This window comes from Ochotona curzoniae, unplaced genomic scaffold, assembly GCF_017591425.1.
Source record: "Ochotona curzoniae isolate NIBS_2020 unplaced genomic scaffold, NIBS_Ocur_1.0 patch60, whole genome shotgun sequence".
NCBI classification, from domain to species: Eukaryota; Metazoa; Chordata; class Mammalia; order Lagomorpha; family Ochotonidae; genus Ochotona; species Ochotona curzoniae.
Genome location: NW_024467040.1, coordinates 37,795 through 59,761, shown reverse-complemented (window position 1 = coordinate 59,761; position 21,967 = coordinate 37,795). Strand labels below are relative to the sequence as shown.

The following is a 21,967-nucleotide window of genomic DNA, read 5'->3' as shown; positions in this document are numbered from 1 at the left end:
GGTGCTGAGATCTTGGATGATACTTGTTTTTAACATATTTTTCAGTTCCAAATATTCTTAAGGGGGATTGTTTTCTTAAAATTGCTTAATATGCACTTCTAAAAATACATACAAGTAGGGCCTGGTGCTGTAGTCTAGCAGCTAAAGTCCTTATCTTGAACGTGCTAGGATCCCATATGGGTGCCGGTTCTAATCCCGGCAGCTCCACTTCCCATCCAGCTCCCTGCTTGTGGCCTGGAAAAGCAGTTGAGGATGGCCCAAAGCCTTGGAACCCTGCACTTGCTTGGAAGACCAGGAAGAGGATCCTGGCTCCTGGCTTCGGGTCAACTCAGCTCCAGCCATTGTGGTCACTTGGGGAGTGAATCAATGAACAGAGGATCCTCCTCTCTGTCTCTCCTCCTCTCTATATATCTGACTTTACAATAAAATTAAATAAAAAGTCTTAAAATACATAAAAGTCGACAAGATGGCTGATGTAAATAAGCCTCTATCCAACTTATGACAAAATTGATATATGACATCTATGAAAAACGAAGTAATGATATGACATCCTATGATACAGCTTATTAGACATGATAATCATTTTAAGATTGGCATTAAAAAACTGGAGAGTGTCATTGTGATTTCTCAGAGCTTACAGTAAGCTTTCTTTTCCTTATTGTCCCTAATGTATCTAGTTTATTGCTCACTTTTATACCATCATATATCATGTCTTATATTTTATTTATATGTAAAACATACTCAGGAACGATCCTCAGAGATGGGGACTGTTCTAAGCCCAGAGAGTCAAAGATGTGGTGACGGAGATGAAAAGAGAAGCATGTTATCACTATACAGTGTGCCAGCTGGTGTCACAGAGGTATTCACAGGAAATGCACAGAGAATTCCATAATAATTATGCACCTGCCCTGCTAGATTGTAGATATCCCAAAGGCAAGGATCATGGATTCCCCTGACACACAGCCATGGGTTTCTCACCAGCCATGAGCTCAGAAAGTAATTTTTACTTGTGTGTTGTTGAATCTAGGTCAAGCAAGCCAGACAAGAGTCTGGAAACCATCTTTACTAGAAAAGATTTTAACCAGGCATGTTTAACCCAAATCAGAGGGCACTGGAGAGGATGTTAGTCTTCAACTATTTCTAGGATTGTCTTGTTGGGGACTGACTTTTTCTGTAGCATCCCACAGGGCAGAAACTATCATACTGGTTCTGACCACAATTTTATAGACAAAGTTTCTGCATGCAACATACCTTAGCATTTTTGAATAAGGGAAAAGCATAAGTAAGGTAACTGAAATAAAGAGACCATTGGGCTAGCATGGTGGTATCAATCTAATAAACCTCTTCTTGTGACACCAGTTTGTGTCCCCAACTGCTCTGCTTCTGATCCAGCTCCTTGCTTATGGTCTAGGAAAACAGCAGAGGGTGGCTCAAGCCCTTGGACCCCTGCACTCATGTGGGAGACTCAGAGGAAGCTACTGGCTTCAGCCCGACCCAGCTCTGGCTGTGGGGAACAAGAGAGGAGTGAATCAGCAGATGAAGGATCTCACCCTCTATCTCTCTGTAACTCTCTCAAAATAAATAAATCATTTTTAAAAATAAAGTGGCCGTCAGGGTAAGTATGAATAGCTTCTTCAGTTACACTATCAGCATTTGTCATCCTAATACTCCCACTTTGACTACTCACTAGTCAATATCTCAGAAACATAGAACTGCCAGCTGTACTTACAGATGTATTTTGTTTCCTTAAATTTTAAGATTATAGACTTGAAACTCTTAAGTAAACACCAGGATTTCATTTTTAATATGCATTTCGTATCAGCTGATCTTAGTCACATCTTACTGAATTAGTGGGTTAATCAGTTTCATCCATTCCCATTACATGAAAGCAAAGCCCTGAAGCCATCACTGAGCAGATGGAATAGAAGCAGGTGACCTAACCAGATCCCCTTTCAATCCTTGTTGTCAATTTTTGACAGAAGGACAATAATTTCAGGACAGGCATGCTACCAAAGATTTGCCCATCACAAAAATAGTATTTTTTATTTATTGCTTTAGACTAAGATGTCAAGTAGACTCTGGAATACTACATCCCTGAAAAGCAAGTTAATGGTGCCACTCTCATCTTGGCACCATATCAGTACCACACACTGTTGTCACACAAAGCAGCATGCACTCCCATAAAGTGGCTCTCTGTGCTCCGCATCCCATAAACTCGGCAGGCACCAACAACAGCATGCACAAAACAGCTTTAAGTTATACCCTTCTTCCAGATCCACCCCCAAATATATGTGGAAAAACCTCCACTTCCACAACCTGTCAATCCCCCTGGAAAATGCTTTCATGATTGCCTTGTTTGAAGCTCTGTTGTGAAAGTTTCAGTCACTGCAAAGCATAGGACACAAGATTGTTGTGTGATGATCATAACAGACTGAATTCATTACAGAACTCATCTGTTACCTGGACTAGATCTACTTTCCAGTCTCCGGGCAGGATTTCACGGGGCTCTGCTGACCCCTTGCAGGACCCTGCAGGAACATGCCTCTGCTGCATGAAATTGGGCATGCTGATATTTTCACATGGAGTCTTTGGATGCTATTTATAATCTTTGTCAGTGATAGGCCCTATGGAATAACAACTAATTCAAAGTGTGTGTGGGGAGGGGAGACTTTCAGAAGACATAAACAAAGTGAAGATTGAGTTCTTGAATCTTTGAGGTTTGGGAAAGTTGTAGTAATAAGGGCTTTATAGTTACCTATTATCCAAAACCCTTCAAAAGGTGACAGAAACAGAATCTACTCACAGCTTTAAAAATGCCCTTTGCTTCTGTCTAGCACGAGCAGACGAAAGGGAGTTAGGTGTCAAGTCAGAACTGTGAAAAATGAATTAAGGGAGTTATTTCCTTTATACTGAGGTCCACTGGGCAGTGCCAATTAGAAAACACATTACAAAGGAAAGAACTGATTTTTTTTTGCAACTGTGTATCTACTGTCCTTCCACAGAAACAAATGCCAGTGCAAACTACCCTTCCATTAATGCCTTCCCTACTCCAGTCATAGCCCACCCCAATTCTGGTAGATAAGGCACAGCACACAAGCCACCATTTAACAATTGTCCTGTCCACAAGTTCTTAGAAGAGTTGAGCAATTTTTTTTTTTTTTTGGTACAGTGTCTCATAAGATTTCTGTCTGGAAAAATCCTGATTCCTACAGCTATAATGACAAGAGAGTTAATTTTCTCACCAACCATATCATGTAAAGGCTAGACCTTTCATTTGTTAACCTTTAGACGTACCTTTCACTGAATTCAGCCCTTTATCTTCAAATAACAAAAATCTCTTGAGGATCTGTCTTGTGCTAGGCACCTTGCTAGACACTGGGAATGAAGGGACAAACACTGTGCCCAGAGGGGTAATTTCCACCTAAAATCTGAAAGCCAAAAGTCTAGCAGACTGAGTGGGTGACGTTTCTGTAGATTCTTCCTCTCCCATCCTCTTAGACCAATTTAGAACCATTTCCTTTTTTTAAGAGATAGTCAAAGACAAAGTTTTATGTCTTCTTTCGTGGAACAAATTGAAGTAGACAGAAGCAGAAAAGTTAAAAATGCATCACCATAAACACTCTCATGTTAATACATTTTAAACTTTAAAGTTTTAGTGAGGAGTAAAAGTTCTTGCCTTTAGTATGATGCTCATGGAGCTGAAGAAGAGATTTTAGGGACTCGGTACTTTCAAATTCATGAGTATTCTGGAGGAAATCTTCAGCTTGATCTATTTTAATTGCAAACTACAACAAAAATACAGGAGAAATACGATTAAAAAGAAAAATGAACATGCCATCTTGCTATTAATATTTTTAAATGAACCAATAGGCTAAATGAGTATTTATTACTGTGTATCTGTGTTAGTACAGTGGTGTATATGAGAGTGGATATTTGTTTGTATGTGACCAGTTTACAGATTTACACTTCTTTCCCTGCTTTTCTTTCTTCACTAGAAATAGACCACATGTGCTGTAATACCAGCATGTTTACTGTTGAAATGTCTACCAAATGCTTCAACCAGGGAACAGCATTGTGGGACAAGGATGTCACACAGGCCAGAGACTCAATTGCTCCACTTCCAATCAAACTGCCTCATCATGTGCCTGGGAAAGCAGAATATGGCCTTAGTGCTTGGGTTCCCGTGAGTTCCCTCCACCCACGGGGAAGATGCGGATGCAGTTTTCAGCACCTGGCTTCAAACTCCAGTCATCGTGGCTATTTGGAGAATGAATCAGTGGGTGGAAAATATTTCTCTCTTCTGGCTCTTTGTAACTCTGATTTTCAAACAAATAATATTGCTTTTAAAAATATATTTTCAACCAGAATTATTGCATCCTATAATAAATATAATTACTTTTAGCACTTCTAAAGCAATTTATTAAGAATAAGCAGCAAATTTACTAATAGAAATCAACAAATAATTGACTAATCAACAACCTGTACGTTATAAATAAATTTGCTTAGGAACTTGGAAGGATATAGTCTTTTTTCCCCCCACATAATTTTAATGGTAAAGGGAAAGTTTCAGAATAACACCGTCTAATGACATTTTCTATATAAAGCAAAAATTAAGTATATCTATAGAGAAATTTGTTTGCAAAGATACACACAAAATGGATGCCTCTATGACAAGAAGCAGAATTAGAAATTTTTGAGCACAGATGAGCTTTCAGCTTTTGAAAATATGTGTATCTTATTTGTATTGTTACCAATAATATGTATGCATTATTTGTGAAATAAAAATAAGTTTAACTACAGGAATATTAAAAAAAAAAAGTTCATGTTTCAAAGGAAAATATCCGACAAGATGATACCCCAAATAGTGAACAAACAGGTCTTGTTTCTATTTTTCCTCCATGAAGGAAAAATATGGTCAAATCCTTAGGAGAACCATATCAGATACAAACTTTGAAAGATAAAAACCACAGATGGTTATCCTTGGTGGTAGGCACATTACTACCTCATTTTAGCTCTAAGATGTAGTATTAAGAAGCACTTTAACATGCTTACTATGTGATCATATTAACCTAATCTAGGGAGAAAAACACAGAAGACTATCATTTTCATGGTTTCTTTCAACTATTATCTTTGAGTTTGGTGTTTTAATATTTTGATGAATAATGTATGCTGCACTTGGACAAAACAGTTGAATAACATTCCGTTATACATGATGTGGAATGAAGGGAGAGGAACTGATGTGTGTATCATCTTTTGAGATGCAGAAGCCTGTAGCATCCTGTCAGGACAGCCTGACATCTGCCTTTCCCAGGTAGGGACAGTGCTCTCCAAGGACCGGACAGTGCTTGAGGGGAGCAGGGTCTCCCTGAAGGTGCATCTATAAGCCTGAAATCACCCTGAAATCATCATCAAATGCCAGATAATAAGACATCTTGTACTTCTAAAGAACACCCACATGCATGTAGTTCAGTAAGGGGATGACACTACATGTCATCAATATGTCTTATTGTTTCAGTTTCTAATAACGTATTTGAAAGATATTCTTTGAAGAGGATCTTCAAAGAGACAAAAACAAAAACAACCCACCTCTAGCAGATGACTTGTTTTGTTTCCCTGCAGAGCAGCCTGGAAAATTTTGCAGTCATTGTATAACATGCATATTTCACATTTATATTTAAATTTTTTAAAAATGCATAAGCAAATAATTCTGTACTCGGGAAAGTGTTCCCAATGTTACTAACTTTGAATTCTGTACTCGGGAAAGTGTTCCCAATGTTACTAACTTTGACCCTGATAGATATTTTCTTTTCCCCACCTACAAGTTTACAACTTGGTTCATCCTGCCCCTGAACAAGTTGTTAAGTAGGACACTTTTCAAAGATCTTGTTAATGTCACTGTCGTCTTCTTTTTTTTTTTTTCAATTACTAATGAAAAGTGGTTTGGTTTACAAAAGGGATGGAAGATTATGCAGGTGTCTGCCTGCACAACATCGGATTGGGACACCAAAAACAATCAGTATTTCTACTGAAGTTGCATTATTAATAATTTTTTAATTTCTTTTACTCATCATTAATTAGCATTAATATTGGAACATGATGAGAAACAGACACTGAGCTTAATATCAGGAAAAAGGTAATTCCCTGCTCAAAAGTGCTGCCTCAAGGATAGCTGATATCCATATACCCTACTTACTAAGATGGAAAAATTTGGCCTCTGTAGATGTATTTCAGTTGGCTTATTCTTTTTCAGAAAAGATTATATATGGAACTTTTTCCCAAAATGATCTGTAAAATGAATTATGAGCTTGGTTTCAATGTTCAAATTGTGTAAAACAAACCAATTACAATAAGGTTTCTGTTCCTGATTCTTGCTTTTAAGTGAGTTTATAATGCATGAGATTGTCTACCTACATTTTTATGCACTGTAACTAATCTTCTTTTCTTCATTATATTGGATCTAGGCCCTGAATTTTTAGTTCAAAAATGTCCTATTTTTCAAAGCTCATACTTCATCATAATGAGGCAGTGCTTTCATATCAACATGAACGTATTGCCACTTGACAGAGAAGCTGAAAGAGAAATTTTCAATAGCTGCCTTACACCAAATTTAGCACCTCTTTTGATAAAGCTATTTGAGTCTCACATTATGAAATTGGGAAACTGAAATAAAAACCCTAACAATTAAAAAATATCTTATATGGAGAAATGGCCTTCTCTGTACCAGGACTTGTTCCTTGTTTTGTAATCTAGTGAGCTTAAACTTAATGAAAAATCAAACACATACCTTAGGAAAGTACTCCATAAAATTCTAGTGTACAAGTCAAACTCTCTATGGTATATTCTGCAATTTATGTTTAAAATAAGTAACAAAGGAAATTGTATCCTCCAACTTTTAGCCAACAGGAACACTGTTAGTAAATTCTTACTAACATCTTATAATTATGAGCATCTTATAATTAAGGTAACTTATTTAGGAATTACATTACTATCTTCTAAAGAGAAGAGAAAAAGAATCATAATGGCTTACTATCTAGAATTTCTACTTTTACTTGACATTTTAGTCAAAATTTATTATATTTGGTTTTCAATCAGAGACCTATATTTAAAATATTAACAGTTTAATTGGTTAAAGATTTTTATTTTTATTTGAAAGGTAGAGTTACAGATAAGGAAAGACAGAAAAGAGAGGAATGTACAGATAGGTTCATTCCACACACGGCCATAGTGGACCAAGTTGGGCAAATGAAGCTAGGAGCCAGGAACTTTGTCCTGGTTTCCCATGTGGGTACTGATTTCCCAGACCATCAGAAGTGGAGCATCCAGAACACAAACCAGTGTTGCCACTGCAGGTGGAGTTTCAAGGCACCACACTACAGTGTAGACCAACAGTCCTATGTTTGAGCATTCAGAAAATCTGCGCATATTTTTGTGATGATACTATTTTTTGGCTTAACTTACATGTCAGTTTGCACATTAATATTGCCAGAAATGTTATTCACTTGTTGTAATGTGAAAAACTAGAAGTTTTTGTTTTGTTTTTAAACACAAACCTCCAAAGCATTTTCAAAAAATTCAGAGGTCAGCATAAGAAGTTCCCTTCTTCTTTCAAGCATGAATACGAGGCCTTCCCATGCTTCACCCAGGGTCTGGGCCATGGCTTCATACACCTGACTCTGATCCTTATTCTCTTCAGCTGTTTTGTCTGCTTCCTGTAAGAGTTCCCATACCTGATCTTCCAAAGCCTAAGTTAGGGAGAGAAGAAAAAAAATAGACAAAATGAGTGTCACTGAACATCAGATCCCATTTTATTTATTTTTAAAATGTTTTATTACTTTTTACTTGAAAATCAATATGACAGACAGAATTCTTGCACAGACTCCTTATGCTAAATGGCCACAAATCCCAAGGCTGGACCAGGCCAAAACCAAGAGCCAGAAACCCCATTTGGATCTCCCATGTGGCAAAAATTCAAGGACTTGAGCCATCATCTACTACTTTCTAGCCTGTCCAAAAAAGTGAAGGAGCCTGGACTCAAATAGTTAATCCAACACGTAATGCAAATACTTCAAATAGCACAAAACTGGTTCCACTAAGATGCCATTTTAAAAGTTCGAATAGACCAGGCTTACCAAGGCCTGAAAGAGAATTTTAGACACAAGACATAAGTTTCAAGGCTGACAGTAAGGGAGTCATAGGCATTGTGTCAAAGTAAGGGGCAAGCCAAGCTAAAAGGATTCACATCTAAACATGCTTCATGCACAGCAGGGATTTATTAAAATGCATGCTCACATTTTCAGGGGGTAAAGGATAATGTGCTGATTTTACATAAGAAATAAGAAAACTACTTGTAACACAGGCTGAAGATTAAGGTAAAAAGTTGAGAAATGAGCCCATTAAAATGTACTGTTTTCTTTAATATGCAATTGTCATTAATTGTTAATATGACTGTGAAAATTAATGTAAATATTAATAAATTCTTATCCAGATAATATTTATAGTACAAAAATAAGAACACTTGCAACCCACATTATAGACTAAAAAAAATAGTAAAAATAAACAGAGAGCCAGCAATGTGGCATAATATGTGATGAATTCAATGCCAGCAAAAAATAAAACAAATAGAAAAGGACAATCTAAGGATTATCTCTTTAAAGAATAAATAAAATAGAAACAAGTGGCAAAAAGAAAAGTGAATAAATCACTTAGAAAGTTTAAAAACACTTCATAAATAATTCTTAGTTAAATATGGAATGAAAGAATTAAAGGTGGCTTAAGGAAAAAGCAGTTAACTTATTCCATTCAGAAAAGCATACTTACACAGAAATCTGAACAAACATGTCCTTTAATTACACTTTAAACAACCATGTTCTAAGCAAACTTATCTTTTAATTGCATTTCCACAAACTCTTCAAAGTATCCTTATATACCATTAGATAATTTTGTCTTTAAAAAAATAAAAATTAAAAAATAAAAAGACAAGTTTATGGAAAGATACTGAGAAAAAAATGAGATGAATTTATTCAATACAAAACCAAAAATTAGAAAATTAGAGGGTCATCTCAAAAACTGCCTTTTAAAGTTGGTTTCTTGAAAGCTAATAAAATATCAAAGCATCTGGCAGATGCCAATAAGAAAACATTTGAAAGAGCAGATAGCCCTAAGGACCCATCCTTTCAGAGCAACATCAAAAAAGAAAAAAAAAAGTCTCTCAACTTTGTCAAAACCAAAGGTTTACAGCAACCAAGTGAACACTGCAGGATGAAAAAAGGCAACTTAAAAATAACAGTACCACTTTGAGGAATTTCCCCTTGACCTTGTCTACCTTTGCTTGGGTTCAGCAGTGATTATCATTGTCAATAAGAAAAATAAGACCAAACTGTGAATTGCCTACAGAAGACCAACTGAAAATATAACGGCAGAGCTGCATTAAAGCTATTAGCTAGGGAGGCAACAAATGAACTAGCTTGATCCTCATCACGTAGGCCACTTTTACATACACCTTTTCCTTGTCAAGCACATGTCACCTCAGTGAAACTGAGCAGAAACAGTTACTGGATGAAGCAGGATACATCATGCTAAAACCAATCCACGGAAAAATGGAGCAGCTGTATTAATTCCAGACAGAGCAGATTTCATAGGAAGAACTATAATCTCACAATATCTCATGATACGGGTCCAATTTTTCTGAACATACGATAAGCCTAAATGTATATGAGCTGAATGACAGTATCAAAAATGAGGCACAAAAAATGTAAACAATTACAAGGAGAAACAGACAAATCTATTTTCAGTAACTAGAGACTTCACATTGCTCTAGGAATTTCAACATTTGCAACAGGTGAACATTAGTAAGAATATAGGTAAAATATCCAGAATCCCCAGCCAACTGGACCTAATTGACACAATAATTATAAAAGCATACACAAAGAGAAGAAAAATATAAGGAATTTCAAACTCTAAGATATTTTATTCACATGACCAACAGGAATAGTATAAACTGAAACTAAAATAGTTATGTAATTTTATGGCAAATGCAGGACGTGAAGGTAAATGAATTCTTTATCTGAAAAACAGGCAAATAAACATCCAGTGGCATTTCTTGGGTTTGACAAAAAGGCAATATGATAAGCCTGAAAAATGACTATATGTATTGCCTTTGGTAGACTACTTCTACATAGAGGCCTCGTTGCCTTACTAAGAACCTATGAAACTGTTCTGTTGCTGTCCTTTCCCTACGAAGGTGACCCTTTATCAGTGATACACAGTTTTAGGTGAAAGCAGCTTGAAGAACTACAATTCTCATTTTGGATACTTCCTTGGGACTCTCCCATGACCTTTGGTAGAAACCATAAAATCTTCTGCTTATTTCAAACTCAAGGTCAGAACATTTTTGCAAAAGCTTCTGGGTTTCATTTGGTACAAGCTGCACTTGGGATGTTCTTCAAGACAGCTAGGAGACATTCTGCTCTGAGGTGCTTTGGAAAAATCTGTGTTGCAAATTCCTTTAGAGTTTTAGCTCATTCTTGGTGTTGTGGGATGGGGACCCAGGTACAGTCCAATGCTCCTACGGCCTTTTAAAAACCATCTGAAATACTCGATGAGACAGAGATTCTAACTGAAATAGCTAGGATATTTCTCAATCCCAAATCTCACTGAAAATGTGATTCCAGTGGAATTTTAGAAATACATCAGGGTCTGAACACAAAGCCAGACACTACCACCCAGGTGTTAGAGTAGCACTTGGATTTCTGTGGTGATTCTTTTCCAAGTTTGGTGAGGATGGGAGGAAGGTCACTTGATTCTTGCAACAGGCTTTAATGTTTGCTCCAGTACCATGTCCTGCTATTAACCACTCTCTCTTCTGAACCTAATATTCATTCCTATGCTGCCAGCACTCAAGAAACACTGTTATTTTAATGCTCAATGCTGCGTATTTTTATGGAGACAAGTTCTTATTTCCCCTTCACCTAAAAGACCAAGGTGTACCAGACCAGTAGCCTTCAACACAAATCTAAATCAAGTAGTGATGGATGGGGCTAGAGGGTATTCCACCCTGTGCATGCCACAGGAAACACAAAATATATAAGCCCTGTCTTACTGATATTTGTTACTCTAACATTTCTCACTGGTTCTCAAAAATATTACAATATTTTTAATGGTTAGTGTGGTCGTGATGAGGGAGGAGGTGTGAGAAGTTGTTGAAGGATTGTCATAGCAAATGACACCCCTTCTAAGACCTGTCCTGCACGCGGTACAGACTATTCACTGTCTACAGTCCTTTCTCCATGTTTCACAAACTGTGACAGAGGAGACTTTAGAGGTCAAGTGCTCCCATCTGACATTAATGTGAGGAAGTCTCCAACAAAAAAAAAAAATGCAACACAGAGGCAACACTGGACCAGCACTGGAATCGGGGAGGCAGCCTCCCTCAGTTATCTTAAAAATGTTCTTGAGCTGGACTAAAATCTGCTCCCTCATTTCCCAGGCTGCCACATTTTCCAGGTTTCCAACTGTAGAACACTGCTAATATCCTCCCATAGCTCCCTAGCTTACTCATTTAGATCTTAAGAGTTCAGAAATGTCATAGGAAATTTAAAACAAGCAAACGTAAGAATGTAAGTGTGGCCACTTGCAGGTACCGAGTGCTACTCACTCCACTCCACCTACTCTCAGGTGCCATTGGCTGTATGTGGCCTTCCTGTCTCCATGTACACTGACACGGCTCTGCATGGAGTGAAGTGGATCTTCCTGGTGAAAGAACATCAAAAGCCAGGAGATGAAGAAGGCAAGTTACTGTCTGAAAAAAATATAAAGTGCAGAAATCTCATTTTGCCATGGCTGATCAATTTAGTAATAATATTCTATCATAAATAAGAATAGCTGCATAGTGATTTAAGGTTAAAAATTTTGTATACTATCCCTACTGTACTTCTCTTCAATCAACAGGAATCTGAAGAAAGCATTTCATTTTGAAAAAGAGTGCTCTATATTCCATTAAAACTAAAACCAGATTGTCACTTGTTCCAATACAATGATTCTCTCAATGACTCTTAGGGTTCAGAGACGATGATACTTAACAGAAACTGATGTTATTCATTAATATGTTCATGCATTCATCCTCTCATTCAGTGGCAATTTTCAAGTACCTCTTAATCAAATATTACAGATCTTAGTCATAGGTTATTAGACTGTTTTCCTTTCCTACATGCTTCAACATTTTTTAAGGAAAAAAAAAACTCCAAGACACAGATGTATAGAGGTACAAAGCAAGAGAAATTTCTCATCCCCAGAGGCCCACAAATACAATGGTTGGGTTAGACTGATGTTTGGAGCCTGCAAAAAACAGTCCTGGCCTTCCATATGGGTAGCAGGTACCCAGCCACTTGAGTCATCACCAGAGGCTTCCCATAATGCACATGAGCAGGAACCTGGAATTGGCAGCAAAACTGAGACTCCCAGCTAGGCACTACAAGATGGACTGTGGTTATCCCAAGCAATGTTTTAATGCTTATAACAGATACCTTCTGTTAGGTTTTCTTAACACTCGTCCCCAGCTCAGTTCCCTCCTGAATGGTTTGTCTCTACATCCTACCAAAATATCCCACATGCTTCACAGGGTTGTTAGTGCCAATAATCTTCATTTAATCTTCTCTTTGTGATCAACACTGTTGTGTGCTCCATTTTTTTTTTATCTTCCACAGAGTGACAATACATTCTCACTTTTATTCAGTGCTTCCCTTCTGGTCCCTTTCTCACATTCACATTCTCAATTTTTAAATGTCCAGGTGTTCAGTAAAGCATGGTCATTACTCTCTTTGTCCCACTCAACAGGAAGATATCGAGGATGACATAAATGTGCCTATATAAAAACAAAACCCGGGGTCTGGCGCAGTGGCCTAGTGGCTAAAGTCCTTTCCTTGCATGCGTTGGGATCCAATACTGGTGCCGGTTCTAATCCCGGCAGCCCTGCTTCCCATCTAGCTCCCTGCTTGTGGCCTAGGAAGGCAGTTGAGGATGGCCCAAAGCCTTAGGTTCCTGCACCCACGTGGGAGACCCAGAAGAGCTCCTAGCTCTTGTTTTTGGATGGTCGCAGATCCAGCCATTGTGACAAGTGAGTGAATCATCAGACAGATCTTCCTGTTTTCCTCCTCTCCTTATATTTGAGTTTGCAATAAAAATAAACAAATCTTTAACAGAATTTTTTTGAATAAATTTTCCAAGTAACATTCAGTTACTTTTAGATTCAGTCCTGCGAGCAGAAGGCTAGTAAATCTGACATTTGAGTGGACTAACAATTGTTAAAGTTGGCACAGACTGGATTATAGCTCTGTCGTAATCAAGGGCAGGGGAGAAGAAAGTGTATTTAACATCTTCTTGCCAAGTCAATACATCAGCTATTTTGAGCACAACCACTGTCTACATAATTTACATTCTCTAATTCTTTTTTTTTGCTCTGTTTTAAAATACCTAAGAGGCAGGAGACAGAAGGATGGAGAGGGCTTCTATCCACTGATTCACTTCCAAAACCCTTGCATCAGCCAGGAGTTGGTCCCAACTGAGATTTCCCAAATGAGTGGTAGGAATCCAACCACTTGAGCCATCCCTGTTGCCTCCCAGTGTCTGGATTAGCAGAAACGAGTCAGCGGCCAAAGGCAGGAGTTAAACCCAGGCACTCCTATGTAAGTGCAGGTTTGCTAGCATTATCTTCAGTGCTAAGCCAAACTGCCCAACCTTCTGATTTGTGAATCCTACAGAACATTTCCAAATACTCTGCAATCACCCCAAACTCAAAACACCTAAACTTGGCATGCCATCTTCACTAAGTCAAGGACTCTGATCTCTAGGAACAGAAACACATAAATCAACCTTCACTCTTCTCACACCCACATCTCCCTCAACCCCTAGAGCTAACAGGCCACACAGGCTCCCAGAGTCAACCTCTGACACAGCATTCAAGCCCTCTCTCCCTCCCTTATTTCTACCCCTTTACTGTGGCTGAGTCTCGTTAATTCTTGCCTAAGTTCCTACAGGGACCACTGAATTTCTCCTGCCCACAAGCTTCCTGTCACACAGCCATTCTTTGCCTTGACGCTCAGCAACATGTAAATCCTTCCATGATTCCACAGGGTTTTCAGTTATACTTCAATGTCTAAAGCAAACAGGACCCTCAAAATTTGATTCCTTTCTTATCCCTCTCAGCTCAGCACATGAGAGAATTATCTATTCCCCATGTTTCCTTTAGCTCAATTCACAATAGCTAAGATAGGGAATCAACCCAGATGCCTATCAGTTTATGACTGGATAAAGAACATGTGGTATAGATATACCATGGAATGAGTTACTACGCAGTCGTGAAAGAAACAACATCTTGCCTTTTGCAACTAAACGAACACAATTGGGAACCATCCTTGTTTGTCAAAATAAGCTCTTCCATAAAAAACAAATACCATGCTTTCTCTGATCTGTGATTTGTAATAACAGAGAAAAAGATATGTGTAATCTAGAAAGGTGAGACTGACATCTCGGGGTTGGATTTGGATTTTTGTTTATAGTCTGTCTAGACTCCTGAGGACTAGAAAGGTTTTTAAATCTTATTATACTTGATACGTGTTGATATCTTTATGTAACAGAGTGCTAAGCCTTTGATTAGGAAGTGAAATGAAAGTCTGCCATTGTGAAAATTAGGGGGAAAATATGGGACGAGGAAGGTGGGCAGGCAATGCGGGCAGGAGGGAGGGCTGGACGGGAAGAATCACACTACGCTCCTACACTTGCATTGTGAATTCGTAACATCTGCTCACTTTATATGAATCTTTTAAAAAAGAAAAATATAAGCTTTCATTCACTTAGTCCTGAAATTGGGACTAACCCTCTATGGTAAAATAATTATTAAGTAAATGAAAGCAATTACGTTTATCATTTGAGGTTACAGCACAAACATTTCTTAAAATTGAATGAAGAAATGCAGCAAATTTGGCAATTTTTTTTTTGTTTCAAATCAATTCTTAGTATTATGGACTTCATGCTAAGACCAACTGTCTCATCAAATTCAGGTGACTGGATTCTGAAGTCCATGTTGAAATGAAAGCAGAATGTTACATTTTGGATTTGTGGTTTCCTTGCCTTGGGCTAACACCTGTATTGATGACAAGGGAGATGCAATCCTTCATTCTGCACTCCTAGAATACACTTTACTAAACAAAGTGAACATAAGTGAGGCAAACATGTGGTGTCATTATTATAATCACATTGCCAATGCTGACATAAATGCATTCTAAATCAACTTTATAGTCATCTTCTGCTATTCTAATAATAATTTTCCTGATAAATTTCTTTTAAAGTCCATTACACAATACAAACAAACGACCAATTTTTAAGATTAATAACTATTTGCTGATGGGTGAATTTTGTGTGTCTGTCTATAGAAATGGCCTTGAATCAAAACATTTTTAACTTTATTAACAATGTGTGTATTTTAAGCATTTTTGTAAATAAACACTACACTTAAGAGTCAGAATAAAGAAGATATCTAAAGATTTTTTTTTTACTACAGATGAAATCTCGACACAGATTTCCAAAGTTTTTTAAACAGGCGATCTAAAATACTTCCTAAATAAAGAAAAGCCTAAAACAACCAAATTATGAAAAATCTACCAACCATTGTAGCTTTCTGAGAATTTTTAAGTAGGCAAAATTGCAATTCAGAGATGTTAAAATTGCTATTTTCAAACCTAATATTTTCAACTATATATGATAAATTGGCAATGACTGCCTCCAGCTTGACTATATATAACAAAGAAAGGAATTCTTACTTTTTAAAAATGTTTTCTCTACTTACTTATTTGAAAGACAAAAAGGAAGGAAGGGATGGAAAGAGAGAGCAAGACATGAGAGAAGACAAAAAAAAAAAAAAAAGAGTGCATTTCTATTCACTGCTTCACTCTCCAAAATCCGGGAGCCTGAAATTCAGTCTTCATTTCCTAGGGAAGTGGCACTGACCCTTAGAGTAGAGTTGTTGATCTTTTTTTTTTCTTTCGCCAACAGAAGATCCCTGTTTTTCCATGCCATCAGGGTCCCTCTTTTACCTTAGAAACCCAGGGCCAACCAACCCGCTCACTTGTTGAGAGGGAAAGCCAATAGCCGAGCTAGTCCATTAGAGCTGTACAACCCAGTTGTAGATGAGGTAATGGCTCAATATCTTTGAGTTGAGGATGGGTGAGAATATAATGATCAGAGCTGGGAAAATGAGATGCCACCAAACATGTTCTGTTGTGGACACCTGGAAAGAGTCTACTTGTTAGAGTGACTAACCTGGTAAGTCGAGAGTCATCCCACTGCCATGTGCAGGGAGTCTGTTCAGGGGCAGGAGGGGGCTTGGCCAGCCTACCTGAATCAGGCTTACTTGTGCCTGTTCCCCCTACTTAAAGAAACGCATTCAGAATGCAATCCACATGCTTTCACAACTCCCCCAAACTGAACTTCATTTACACATGAATCAACTCTGTGACTTGATGGTTAAAAGAGCTGACATAATATACATGCTACTCCAGAATATGGGTTTTGAAAAGTGGACTGTCCATCCCTAAAGACCAGTCCCATTTCCCTAACATTCCTTTTATAATTGCTCATTCAGTATCTTGCCAAACCCAAAATGTCTGGGACTTTCATTTTAAGCAGTTAAATATCAGAAGTAAAGTTCTTTTTTTTAAATTTTAATGTCTAGCAAGAGTCTTGGTTTTGACACATACAAATGAAATGTCAACTAATGATTATTTATGCAGTAATACTTCTTTTGCCAAGCAAGAAGATAGAATGTTTCAAATAATTTATTTCTGAACATTTCAAAAACAAACATCATGGGATGACTGTCAAGTTTAACCTCAAATGATTTTTCCTATCTCCATTATTTAATACACATTTAGATTAACTACCCTTGTTACCTTCACCTGTCATTGCTTGGATTATCTGTCACAATCACACAGTAATGACAATCGATTCTGAAAGAGTTCCAGGGATTCTATTTCCTTAGTTTAGACTATAAATTCTCAGTGTGATGATATCCACAAGATGACTGATGTCATCTTCTATATTCCATTTTCTTCTTTAGAGAAGATATTCTGTCAAATTGGCTGAGCTCTGTTTAAAAAGTAAAACTAAACACACTTTCTAGAACGTGAACAAACAGCTGGGTTTTAGGCTACCTGTACCATTATTTTAGTAAGTTGGTACTGTCAAGATCCTTTGGTCGAACAAAAGCTTTTGATCAGACTGCTGATCGTTTCTTTGCTAACATTTGGGTCTAGTAATGTTCATTCATTTGTAAATTGTTTGGGGAGCATGTGCATAATGTCTTGACACGTACGAAGGACATAAAAAGATATGACATGGCAACTATGCAATGCAGGCTGAGAGGACAAATGCCCAAAGCACTTGGTAGCACTATCGTAGGCACTGACCAGTTCTGAATCTTTTGCAAAGAATTCTGCCGCTCAATTTTCCCTGTCCTACAGCAGTGACCCCAAATCATTGGCTGGCTGTACCAGTGCCACCTATGGAATATTCTGGAAAACACACACATTCTCCAGTATCAAAAAGGATTCTGACTCAGTAATAGGTTGTAAGTGTGGAGTGGGGTAGAACCTGGGACTCCATTTCTGTGATAAATCCTCACTTCATTCTAACCTGCAAGCGTGTTTTGCAATCACCACTGTCATGTCTAATAGCAAGAAAATAGGGAATGGAAAGATGGACTATTACGGCCTTTAAATACCCAGTAGTTCCCAAATTATCACTACCTATGTGTTTATCAGGGCATGTGAAGAATTTTCCCCTTTGCAACTGCTCTTTTAATTCCCACCATTTTTCTAAGCAACTTTCTGATAACAGAAAACCAATCAGGCTACTCACTTCCTAACACTTGTGAACAATTCTTTGTCAGCTCTGAGATAAAGGAAAACCTTTTGTGGCACACCTGACTTTCCATAGCCTGGCTGCTTACTTCCCCAGCCTCCCTTTTTTACAACCTTCTCCCCCAAGTCCAAGGTCCAACCATGTAAAACTACTTGCTGCTCTCCTAATGCTCCACACTGGGCCATCATTTGCACCTTGGGCTGTTCTTGCTGCCCAAACTGTCATCCCATCTATTATATACCAGGCAAGCACTTCCTTGTGAAGACCTTCCTGACTTTTCTCCAACATATTTTGTGTGGGTTTCTAGTGAAGCCCCTACAAATTTACTTGGCTCACTTGTGTAAGTTTCCATCCCCCTGAAATCCAAAACTTAAGTAGTTCTCTGCACTCCATCCATAAAAGAAAAGAAAAGTAAGGGAAGTGAAGGAAAAAGGAAAGAAGAAAATATTTGAAGGGAGTATAAGAACGAGAAAAATACAGAACAACATTAACAGGTGGTAAATCTGGGTGAAAGATTTCTTCAGTCTTGGAAATTTTCAAAATAAAAAGTTGTGAACAATGGCTTATTGTCATACACGCTTCTGAATACAAGAGGTATATCACTTGTTTTACTAGCTTCTAATCACCTCCTTGACACACTTCTCTACTGAATGAATGAATAGGAGGAATGACACATTAATATTCTCACAGTCGTTTGATAAGTTGAGCAAGTACGAGCTCATCTCTTATTCCACACGTTAACTCCTACGTAGCGGAAAGCAGACTGAGTTCCAGTTGAGATTTGGAAGGAAAGAGTTGGTATTGTGGCTCAGTACTTGGGTAAACTGCTGAGATCCTATTGCTATGGTACTAGAAATACTGAAGCTTAGGTGAACTTTCACACATGCAAATTATAGGTATAAAATATATTGGCATTCACGAATTCATTTAAAAACAATAGTGGGAGTAAGAGGAGGTAGTGTACACGAGTGTCATTCTATTCATCCAGAATCTCAATTTCTATACAGCAGGAATAGTTACATATTACAACAATCGTATTTTGTTTTATTCAGTTATCTAGGACTCTAAATAGTTGTTTAGAACAAAAGTGCTGACCACTGGCCCATTAATTCAAAATCTTTTTTGTTTGTTTGTTTGTTTGTACTGAGCATTTGAGTTTATACCTATTGATCTGTGCAAAACAAGCAAAACTTAACTGTAGTCGTATTGTTCTGCAACAAGCGGCCATGCCGCTTCCCTGGAACCCTTCCATCTTGTTAATGAGAAGACACTAAGCACAGGCTTGGCAGGTGAAGGGCAACACCTGTCTGTTCCTTGGGCACTGAGCACGTGCAGTTTTCACTCCTGGAGTCCTCTGTACCTTTTCACGTGCCCTCACACCCTGTCATCAGCTGCAGAGGAAAACAATGTTCTCTCTTCACCTTAGTGCCATCTTTAAACTTAAAGAATGTGGCAGTTTACAAAAAAAAAAACCCTTAAATAAATGTTAGACACAATTTAAGGTGCAAAAAAATCCCCTTCAATCTATTTTCAAAATCTGAAAAAGAATCGATTTTTGTCCTTACTTTTGGTGGGGGAGAAAAGACATTTTCAGACATAAAAAAATCCATTTTCAAGCTGAAGGATCCTGAGGGCAGTTGCCAAATAAAACACTTAGATTAATTGACAGTAGCAGTAATAACATTTTTTTTTAGAGTTGGTTGTTTAACAGGACAAAATGGAATACTCAGTTTACAGTGTAGACAGACGTGGTGTTGACAACGAGAGATGGAGTTCCTGAGACAAGCAGCTTATGAAAAATGGCTTGCCTCAGGACTTGGTCAAGACCAGCTCAATGTAAGTTTTCCTCTCCCAGCTGGTTAGCCATTAAACTCAGGCAACTATTTCAGAAATGAGAAAAAGACATTCTGACCAACATCATAAAGCCAGTTATTTAAAGAGATGCTAAAAGGCACTATTTTCCCCTTTGGTTCCAAAAACCTGGGAAGCCACGGCTGCTCTGTGAAATTTGAAAACTGCATTGTCTTTTTAAGTGGAGCTTTGAAATTGCCAGTTTTAAGTGTAGCATATTTTACAAACACAGTACCACCTCAGCTGCCACATAGCATCCGAGAAGGATTACACATTCTCTCTTCAGTGGAGCGTTAAATGGTCCCTTGAATAGCAATTTTCTCACACAGCAAATATCTACAGCGAATCCTGCATATGTTTTCCTGAAATTGGTCCACCTGTAACATAAATGGGGGGATGCTGGTAGAGCTCTCATTTCTAAAAAATAACCTTAGTTTTACTGCTAAATTGGAGGTAATTAATTTAGGATATCTGACAACAATAGATGAGAATCTTGGAAATTTTGAGAAGAGTAAAGAGCTCAATCTATCACTTTTGTCAGTTCTTTGTACATAATGGTGAGGTTTGTGTTGGTTTTTGCTATTCTTTCTAACTGGGATCCTCCACACTGACTCAGTGCGCCCAGTGTATTTCAGTCTCCGTTCAAGGGCCACCCCGCTTCCTATAGGTACCTTCATCACCCTCTTTCTACCATTCTACTTCTGTGTGTCACATTAGTACAATTGTGCCCAAGCAAGTTTTAAGTTCTATAGGTTAAAAGCCACGTGAAAGTAAGGATGGTTTTATTTAGTATGTGAAATCTTAAATTCAAGATAAAGTTATTACCAAAATAGCAATTAATCAATCCATCATCAAAGGTAACATCAGTAATTTAAATCTCACATTAACATAGGTCATAGGGCTCCACACAGAAAGCTTGGCACCAGAGAACCTTCATTTTATTATTATTATCTTTTTTATTTTTAAAGATATTTTATACATATTATTGTAAAGGCAGATTTGGATAGAAAAGGAGAGACAGAGAGAAAGATCTTCCAAATGAGTTCACTCTCAAATAACCACCGTGGCCAATGCTGAGCCAATCTGAAGCCAAGTGCCTCTTCCAAGACTCCTATGTGGTGCAGGGTCCCAAGGCCTTGGGTCCTCCTCCACTGATTTCCCAGGCCACAAGCAGTATGCTGGATGGGAAGTGGGGCACCTGGGACATGAACTGACACCCATATGGGATGCTGCATTTGCAGGTGGAGAATAGGCCAGTGGATCCATTGTGCCAGTTCCTAGAGCCTTTCTTTAATTAAGAATTCTGGGCCCAGCGCAATGGCGCAGTGGTTGGGGTCCTCACCTTGCACACCCGGGATCCCATATGGGCGCCAGTTCTAATCCCAGCAGCCCCGCTTCCCATCCAGCTCCCTGCTTGTGGCCTGGGAAAGTGGTCGAGGACGGCCCAAAGCTTTGGGACCCTGCACCCACGTGGGAGACCCAGAAGAGTCTCCTGGCTTCAGATTGGCTCAGCTCCAGCCGTTGAGGCCGCTTGGGGAGTGAATCATCGGACGGAAGATCTTCCTCTCTGTCTCTCCTCTCTGTATATCTGCCTTTCCAATAAAAAATAAAATAAATCTTTAAAAAAAAAAAAAAGAATTCTGTCTACTCTGGAACTGTCAGAGGTCCCTGTGTCAAACCCATGTAAGTAAAGTATCCAATGATTCTGCTGCCTGTAGGAAGCATCAGTAACGTAAGTATTAAAGAAAGGGATTACATTAAAACAATCTGGAAAATTCTGCCCATTCAGAAGTTCATCAATTTGATTTTAAGAAAAAGTACAGGGTCCGGCACAGTAGCCTAGTGACTAAGGTCCTCACCTTGCATGCACCAGGATCCCATATGGGTGCTGGTTCTCAGAGGCTCTGCTTGCCATCCAGATTCCTGCTTGTGGGCTGGGAAAGCAGTTGAGGACGGCCCAAAGACTTGAGACTCTGCACCTGTGTGGGAGACCCGCAGCAGGCTCCTGGCTCCTGCCTATGGATCAGCTCAGCTCAGCTCAGCCATTGCACCTGCTTGGGGAGTGAATCATCAGACAGAAGAGCTTTCTCTCTTCATATTGATTTTCCAATAAAAAGTTCAAAATAAAATTTTTCCAAAAAAATATGTATTTTCTCAGAGTAGTCAGTTTTCAAACCATCAAAGCATGATGACCTCCACCTTTCAA

The 21,967-nt window shown here is 38.4% G+C and overlaps 1 protein-coding gene across 1 annotated transcript in view; it reads right to left on the bottom strand.

Annotated features, from left to right (window-relative positions):
• Positions 1-21,967, bottom strand: part of LOC121168130 (coiled-coil domain-containing protein 141-like) — a 176,524-nt gene that overhangs the window by 117,685 nt on the left and 36,872 nt on the right. Inside the window, exons 6-7 of the mRNA XM_040997929.1 lie at positions 7,551-7,742; positions 3,677-3,785 (exon numbers count right to left, since the gene is read on the bottom strand). Coding sequence (XP_040853863.1) covers positions 3,677-3,785; positions 7,551-7,742 — 301 coding nt within the window. The remainder of the gene's footprint in view (positions 1-3,676; positions 3,786-7,550; positions 7,743-21,967) is intronic.